An 8875-nucleotide genomic window follows, 5' to 3' on the forward strand; every position below is an offset into this window, starting at 1 on the left:
TATTTACATAGGGTGCCAATAATACAGGAGTGCTCTGAAAATCACCCTGTAGTAAATAACAGTAGACCAGGGATTATTAAGCAGATTTATTTCTTGAGCGGATGGTCATGGGGCCAGAACATGATTACAAATTATTTGTAGACTGCATATTGACCGTAAGCCCAAAGATATTGTAATAAAACAATATCAAACCTTGCTTACATTTGCATACGATCATATAGTTATATTATGTGTGGGAATAGTTTGTAACAGATTGTTGTTGTTTTTATTACAGTATTATGTCCAACAATAAAAAAGTAAATAAAAATGTTTTGCAAAAATTCTAATAAAAAAATGTCAATCGCCCATGGGGGAGGCAGGCAGTTGAGGAACCCTGCCATACACAATCAAAACGGGTACAGTAATTTAATGAATTGATGCAAAACAATGTATTCTTTGTAGAACATCAACTAGCCTAAATTATTTTGGCATATTTTCTATCAGTGTTAGAGAAAGAATGTCCCTTTGTCTTACCCCAAAGAATCTCTCCTGTTTTGGAATGAATATATGAATTAAATGTTTATTGTTACAATATAATTCAGAACCTGAAGCACAGTGTATGAGCCTAATTTCTATGTCATATTAGCAGAAGTGTGTGAATGTCATTTGGGTGATTGTCTTGCCAATAGGGATACTAAGTCACCAGGCGAAGCGTACAGCAATGTGACACTTGGCATTATTGCCGCCATAGCTCTCCATAACAGACTCTGAAACAAAGCTAGTGCTGCAGGGATCTAACAGCACCTTTCATATAAGCCCTGGCAGGTGTAATAGAAACAGAAATCCCACTGTCACCATTTACTAGAGAAAAGCATTACAATTCCACTGTCAAAGCGCCTAGGGTTGGCCTGAAGCAGAGTTATAATGAATTTCTGCAAATGGGGAACAATATAGACGAAGGCTAACCTTAACAAGGTTGAATGTGGGAGTCTCGCTGCAGAACGAATAGTCTCTCCTAAAGCAGTAGACTGTGATGACGGTAATGTTATATCAAGATGTTCCTGCCATACAGATTTTTGATATACCGATTCCGTTGCACAAGATGTATGAGTTGATATATAAAAACGACTGTCTATATCAGCTAAAACTATTGTACAGAATTATTGCACAACAACAAAATGTTGAATATTTAGGGCATACAATCATCGCAGCTCTGTAGATTCTTTTGTGAGGATACAAAATCAATAGACCATTTGTTCTGGTATTGCCCTTATGTAGCCTGTTTCGAGTCTCAGGTTCAGGAATGGCTGAAAAAACATAACATTCATCTAAAATGTGCCCTAGAAATAGCATTGTTGGGAGATCTGGATAGACTTGGTCAGTCAATTACTAATATACTCTTGATAGCATCACCACCCTGGATGGTTCAGACCTAGAATATGTGGACATCTATAAGTACCTAGGTGTCTGGCTAGACTGTAAACTCTCCTTCCAGACTCATATCAAACATATCCAATCTAAAATCAAATCTAGAGTCGGTTTTCTATTCCACAACAAAGCCTCCTTCACTCACGCCGCCAAACTTACCCTAGTAAAACTGACTATCCTACCGATCCTAGACTTCGGCGATGTCATCTACAAAATAGCTTCCAATACTCTACTCAGCAAACTGGATGCAGTTTATCACGGTGCCATCCGTTTTGTTACTAAAGCACCTTATACCACCCACCACTGCGACCTGTATGCTCTAGTCGGCTGGTCCTCGCTACAAGTCCACATCTACAAGTCCATGCTAGGTAAAGCTCCGCCTTATCTCAGTTCACTGGTCACGATGGCAACACCCACCCGTAGCACGCGCTCCAGCAGGTGTATCTCACTGATCATCCCTAAAGCCAACACCTCATTTGGCCACCTTTCCTTCCAGTTCCCTGCTGCCTGTGACTGGAACGAATTGCAAAAATCGCTGAAGTTGGAGACTTTTATCTCCCTCACCAACTTCAAACATCTGCTATCTGAGCAGCTAACCGATCGCTGCAGCTGTACATAGTCCATCGGTAAATAGCCCACCCAATTTACCTACCTCATCCACATACTGTTTTTATTTATTTACTTTTCTGCTCTTTTGCACACCAGTATCTCTACCTGCACATGACCATCTGATCATGTATCACTCCAGTGTTAATCTGCTAAATTGTAATTATTCACCTACCTCCTCATGCCTTTTGCACACAATGTATATTGACTTTTACTGTGTTATTGACTTGTTTATTGTTTACTCCATGTGTAATTCTGTTGTCTGTTCACACTGCTATGCTTTCTTGGCCAGGTCGCAGTTGTAAATGAGAACTTGTTCTCAACCAGGCTACCTGGTTAAATAAAGGTGAAATAAAAATACAATTAAAATTAAAGTATTTTTCTTCAAATCGCAAGGTGCAAATTCTATTCGATAGATTCAAATTGTATGTTAAACATCAAAGCATAATTGAAAGACATATGGCACGCAGAAATCCGAAGAGGGTGGCCAGCAGAGAAAGGAAGGACAGACCGAGGGAAACTGAAGTTTGGGCCGTGGAACTGGAGACAAGTGGGAGAGGAGTTGCTGGGCGGGGGGATAGAATGACGGTCAAAGATTATTTTTAAGTACCTAATAAACACAAAAAAAAGGCAGTTTGAATGACACTGATGGGCAACGCTGTTACATCCATTGACTGTTTGCCTGAGGCTGAGGCCGAGGACTCACAGATGCTTGCATGTACAGTACCAGTTCAAAGTTTGGACACACCTACCCATTTAAGGGTTTTTCGTAATTCTTAATATTTTCTACATTGTATAATAATAGTGAAGACATCAAACCTATGAAATAAAACATAGAATCATGTAGTAACCAATAAAGTGTTAAACTCAAAATATATTTTACATTTGAGATTCTTCAAAGCCACCCTTTGCCTTGATGACAGCTTTGCACACTTGTCATTCTCTCAACCAGCTTCATGAGGTAGCCATGCATTTCAATGAACAGGTGTGCCTTGTTAAAAGTTGATTTGTGAAATGTCCTTAATGCATTTGAGCCAATCAGCTGTGATGTGATAAGGTAGGGGTGGTATACAGAAGATAACCCTATTTGGTAAAAGACCAAGTCCATATAATAGCTCACTTTAAGCTTATTTTAAGACATGGTCAGTCAATACTGTACATTTCAAGAACTTTGAAAGTTTCTTCAAGTGAAGTCGCAAAAACCATCAAGCGCTGTGATGAAACTGGCTCTAATGAGGACCGCCACAGGAAAGGAAGACCCAGAGCTACCTTTGCTGCAGAGGATAAGTCCATTATAATAATAATAATAATATAATAATATATGCCATTTAGCAGACGCTTTTATCCAAAGCGACTTACAGTCATGTGTGCATACATTCTACGTATGGGTGGTCCCGGGGATTGAACCCACTACCCTGGCGTTACAAGCGCCATGCTCTACCAACTGAGCTACAGAAGGACCACAGTTACCGGCCTCAGAAAATGCAGCCCAAATAAATGCTCCAGAGTTCAAGTAACAAGACATGTGAACATCAACTGTTTAGAGGAGACTATGTGAATCAGGCCTTCATGGTCTAATTGCTGCAAAGAAACCACTACTGAAAGGACACCAATAAGAAGAGACTCGCTTGGGCCGAGAAACACTGTCAGTGATTTATTTAGAATTCAAGGCACACTTAACCAGCATGGCTATCACAGCATTCTGCAGCGATACACCATCCCATCTGATTTGGGCTTAGTGGGAATATCATTTGTTTTTCAACAGGACAATGACCCAACACACCTCCAAGCAGTATAAGGGCTATTTGACAAAGAAGCAGAGTGATGGAGTGTTGCATCAGATGACCTAACCTCCACAATCACCCGACCTCAACCCAATTGAGATGGTTTGGGATGAGTTGGACTGCAGAGTGAAGGAAAAGCAGCCAACAAGTGCTCAGCATTTGCGGGAACTCCTTCAAGACATTTTTGGTTACTGCATGATTCCATTTGTTTTTTCATAGTTGGTCTTCAGTATGTAGAAAATAGTAAAAATAAAGAAAAACCCTTGAATGAGTAGGTGTCCAAACTTTTGACCGGTACTGTAAATACACACACTCGGATTCAACAAGCACACACAAATAGTGCCACACATGTACTGAAATGTGTGGCCTTGCTGTTCAGTTGGCCTTGCTGTTTAGATTTTGTGTCTTTGAAATCTTTTATTTTCGCATTGTTGTTTTCATGTAAATGTTGTTGTCCCCGTTTTGACTTGTTGGGAGATATGTCGACGTGCTTGACCCTGATTGCTCCCGTGGGTCACTCCGGATGGGAGACGGTTAGATGACTGAATGTAATGTCAATCTTGAGTGGCTTCACCACAGGTAGATTGTATGTTTTAATTTTTTTAATTAAGTATTAAATACAAAAATAGAAAATAAAGCAAACTGGATTTTTTTTAAATGATATGCTAGTTCAAAAGCAACCTTTCTTTGATGGACGTATGCAAGTCAAATGAAATGATCAAGTAGACATACTCCAGTCAAAAGTGATAATGAAGTTAACATTGTTTAATGAGAACATAAAATAATCTGGAAAAGCAGCTGTTTAAAACAGGAGATTTTAAGATCTGCACAGCTGTGGAACCTAACGATAGTTTCTGGATATTAAACCAACACAGTCGTCTCCAATTAAAAAGTCTCCCTGGTTTCAGTTCATCATTCATGAGCTACTTTCAAAGATTGAACAAGACTAACCTTATAATGAGAACCAAGAGCAACTGCACAATATGAGCAACTCGGTAGGGCCTTTATCCGTTCACCATTAAAAAGCCCTAGTTCAGCAGAACAGTGTAGAGACTTAGGACATGGTGCAACGGGACCATAAGGACGTCTCTTACCCGGTCCTTCATCCTCCAGCTCTGGGCCAGGGCCTTGGAGCCCTCGATCTTCTCTGAGTGGCGTTTCTTCATGAAGGCCAGCGGCAGGTTCCAGTCGCTCGTGTCCGCCTCCTCCTCCTCAGCCAGACACACGGCCGGCGAGTGCAGCAGTTCCGAATCCATTTTCATCAGGGCCCTGAGGGAGAGATGGAGAGGAGGTCAGGTCGGGGTCAGTGATAAAACAAAGGTTTCTTCATTCAATAATAGGATATAGCTGTACAGTATGTTTTTGTGTAACATTGAGGAATATGATAAATATTTAACATGCATCCATCAGATGCAATCTACTCTTGACCCAAACTATTCAACCATTTTAAGTTCTGCTTCCTAATGACTAGGAAAGTTTGGGCAGCGTTGGGTTAGCCATAGACCAGCTGACAATACCGGTCAGTTGAGGAGCAGCTCTGGGATAAAAACTACCACCACCTAGCTCTGGAACTCAACGTCAGAAGTCTGTATTGGTTGGACTCCCTGAGTTGTTAATCGTTCTGGTGGGTGGCAACGTTAAATAACCCTACCACAATATAGCTGCCTGCCCACACCAAAAAAAGCATTTCCTGTCAACAAAGGCATTTGTATCATCTCTGGCTAGTGACCCTAGCTATCAAATAAACGTCTGAATCCAACTTGTCTGAACCGCACCATATTCCGGCTGTGTAGACAGCAGTACATTTTGTGCAAGGAAGTCTCCCTCAGAACTGCATGGTCTAATAGCTTCCTGCTGTCTAACTCAACATGAATATGGTGCTGTTCAGGCTAGAGTTGGATTCAGACGTTAATTTGATAGCGAGACATTTAACTTCTGGTACAGTTTCTCAAGATTATACATATGCCTCACATCCCTAAAGCCCATACACCACAGCTGGCCCTGGTGAGTGGGATAAGAACTCAACAGCTTTAGCTTCAAAACAACCACGCAAGACTCGTTTGTCATGTGCGGTAGTGAGCATATTCTCGTTCTAATAAGTACATAACTAGTAGTAGCTACTGTATTTGCATTTGACAAGGTTAACATTAGCTGTGTAAAAATGTTTAAGTCTGAGAATGACGTCTCACCAGTGAATTACCTTTGAAATTAACTTAACCGTCAAATGGTAGATAATACGCAGAATCGATAGGCTAACGGTAATTTACATGGACATGTTCTTTTCTAAGGGGATAGTACATATTGCAGAATGTACATAACAGAATTGGAAATCGATAGAACGTTATCAACCTGCAGAGGTTGACCCATGCTCGCGCGTGGCTGTTCTAGAGTTCGGGGTCGAGTTTGACAGGTTAGCTGCTGGTTAACTAGCAGACCCGGGGTCGAGTTTGACAGGTTAGCTGCTGATTAACTAGCAGACCCGGGGTCGAGTTTGACAGGTTAGCTGCTGGCTAACTAGCAGACCCGTAGCCGACTGGCTGACAACTAGCTAGTATCGTTTTCACAGGTTTGTACTTCATGCTTGTAAAACTGTGCATGCTTCATGTTACTTGTGGAATTGCTAGGTACAGTAGTTAGATAGACGTTTTCGAAAATAATGGCTGGCAAGTGAAGCAAATGTGCAGAAATTGCATTTTTCACAGGGTGGCGAGCAGCGTACAGACCTTGGCACGGTAGAATCCTTTTCGATACCGGGTGGGATACCTCTCCGTCTCCTGACTATTATAGACGCGGTCGAACAGATAATTCTTGAAAGAAAATTGTACGGTAGCGTCCACAATTTGTAAACGATGTCGAACCCGACAGGTCCAAGTTCGACCGGTATGTGTTTGCAGGGAAATCTGCGGTTTCTCTCCCCACGGCTGCTCTTTGCTATGGGAAGGGGCTCGAGACGAGGCCCATCTTCACACGGACACTCTGCCACAACCACGCCACGCGCTGTCAGGCTCGAGCTGTCAATGACGCTTGTCGTGTGGTCTTCTGACACAAACGTGCGTCGACGTTGTAAGCTAGTTGCCGTGAAATTAACAAACAATTCCAACTATTTCTCCAGAGACACTTCTTCAGCACTTCTGCAAGGGCGCCGCCATCTTGGGAAAGACCCACAATGCACTGTAGCACCCAGGGCTGGACTGAAGATGTCATTAAAAACGTCATCATGGTCAGTGAATGTCCCTTTCATCAAAATAAAAGTTAAATAGTCAAATCAAGTCCTAAATATTCCATAAAGTTCAGTTGTGATGTCTCAATGAGATCCAAAAATATACGTTTATTATTGCATCCTGTACATTTTGAGAGATTGATGTTGTTGAAAATCTGACTTTTTATTAAGCTTTTCCCACTATAATAATATTTAGGACTACATAGGCCCACGATAGTGCAAGTAGTGCCTTATCCCAAGGTCACTGCGCAATTATAGACATCGTGTTTTAAAGTGAAATCTTTCAAGATACTGTATTATAATCCAAACAAACATAAAATACCTTATATGGGCAATAACCAAGCACCCTCCCGCCCCTAGTTCGGGTAAAAAGCTAAAAGATGGAGCTGGAGAAATTTAATTACTCTCAAATTCATAGACAGGACTGACCATCCATGATATCAGAATTATGGTTTTAACCATATTTTGAGGCTATATAGTGTTTGTTAACGTTTACAAACATTGGAGTAAAACAAGCTTACATTTTGGATCCTAATCGAGTAAGACAGTTGAACTAAGCTAATTAGGCATGTATAAGTTATATTCACCAAAGAATCAGTGGGTACATATAATTAATTCCAAAAATGGATGAAGCAACTGCAGATTGCCTCTTCAAACATTTAAAATGTACTTCTTTAACTTATAACATTCAAAGATTGCCCTTTCCTACCTAATTAGATTTTCTCTAGAAAAGAAGCACATGCAATTCTTTAGCCAGAGAAAAGTAATGGGGGAGGGGAGGCAGGGTGGTGCTCAAAGACATTTCCAGCATATTTTTGGTTGTCGGTTACATTCCTTCTGACCAGATTTTTACCTCAGGGTTACTCAGCCGCAGGAATGTTTGCTGAATTGCACCTTGCAATTCTCACTGCCTGTTTCCACTGAACAAGTGAATTCACACAGAAAGCAGCTGCCTCTATTTTTCCTTGTATCCACTGCTGTCTGCCTTTTGTGCTCATTCCTCACTCAGTGGGGGGGGGTTAAGGTTTTAGAAGAAACACTGGAGAGAAAAAAAAACACATCCATCTGTCCCTGTGACAAAAATGAAACCCACTTTCTGTTTACTCTCTACTAAGAGATTGAAAAAGTGCATCCATCATGTAGAGGTGATTACAGCAACAAATTACTCCAAAGAAGCCATGTGGAGATACAATGCATTCGGAAAGTATTCAGAGCCCTTGACTTCTCCCACATTTTGTTACATTACAGCCTTATTCTAAAAATGTATTAAATTGTTTTTTTTTCTTCATCGGGAAAACACACAATACCCCATAATGACAAAGCAAATAAAGGTTTTAGAAATGTTTGCAAATAAAATAAACTGAAATATCACATTTGCATACGTATTCAGACCCTTTACTCAGTACTTTGTTGAAGCACCTTTGGCAGCGTTTACAGCCTCAAGTCTTTTTCGTTATGACGCTACAAGCTTGGCAAACCTGTATTTGGGGAGTTTCTCCCATTCTTCTCTGCAGATCAGCTCAAGCTCTGTCAGGTTGGATGGGGAGCATCGCTGCACAGCTATTTTCAGGTCTCTCCAGAGATGTTTTATCGCGTTCATGTCCAGGCTATGGATGGGCCACTCAAGGACATTCAAATAGTTCAAATCAAGTCAAACTTTGTCACATGTGCCGAATACAACCTTACCGTAAATTGCTTACTTTAAAGCCCTTAAAAACCAACCGTGCAGTTCAAGAAAAAGTTAAGAAAATATTTACCAAATAAACTAAATTAAAAATTAACACAATAAAATAACAATAACTAGGCTATATACAGGGGGTAACGGTACCAAATCAATGTGCTGGGGTACAGGTTAATG

The 8875-nt window shown here is 40.8% G+C and overlaps 1 protein-coding gene across 6 annotated transcripts in view; it reads right to left on the minus strand.

The window, feature by feature from the left end:
* LOC124003457 (regulatory-associated protein of mTOR-like) overlaps window positions 1–6955 on the minus strand; it is a 254307-nt gene extending 247352 nt beyond the window's left edge. For all 6 annotated transcript variants that reach the window (XM_046311732.1, XM_046311730.1, XM_046311729.1 and 3 more), the window contains exons 1-2: window positions 6521–6955; window positions 4892–5066 (exon numbers count right to left, since the gene is read on the minus strand). In XM_046311732.1, coding sequence (XP_046167688.1) covers window positions 4892–5059 — 168 coding nt within the window. In that variant the 5' untranslated portion in view covers window positions 5060–5066; window positions 6521–6955. The remainder of the gene's footprint in view (window positions 1–4891; window positions 5067–6520) is intronic.
* Between the last annotated feature and the right edge of the window lie 1920 nt (window positions 6956–8875).

Source organism: Oncorhynchus gorbuscha, linkage group LG18, assembly GCF_021184085.1.
Source record: "Oncorhynchus gorbuscha isolate QuinsamMale2020 ecotype Even-year linkage group LG18, OgorEven_v1.0, whole genome shotgun sequence".
Lineage (NCBI taxonomy): Eukaryota > Metazoa > Chordata > Actinopteri > Salmoniformes > Salmonidae > Oncorhynchus > Oncorhynchus gorbuscha.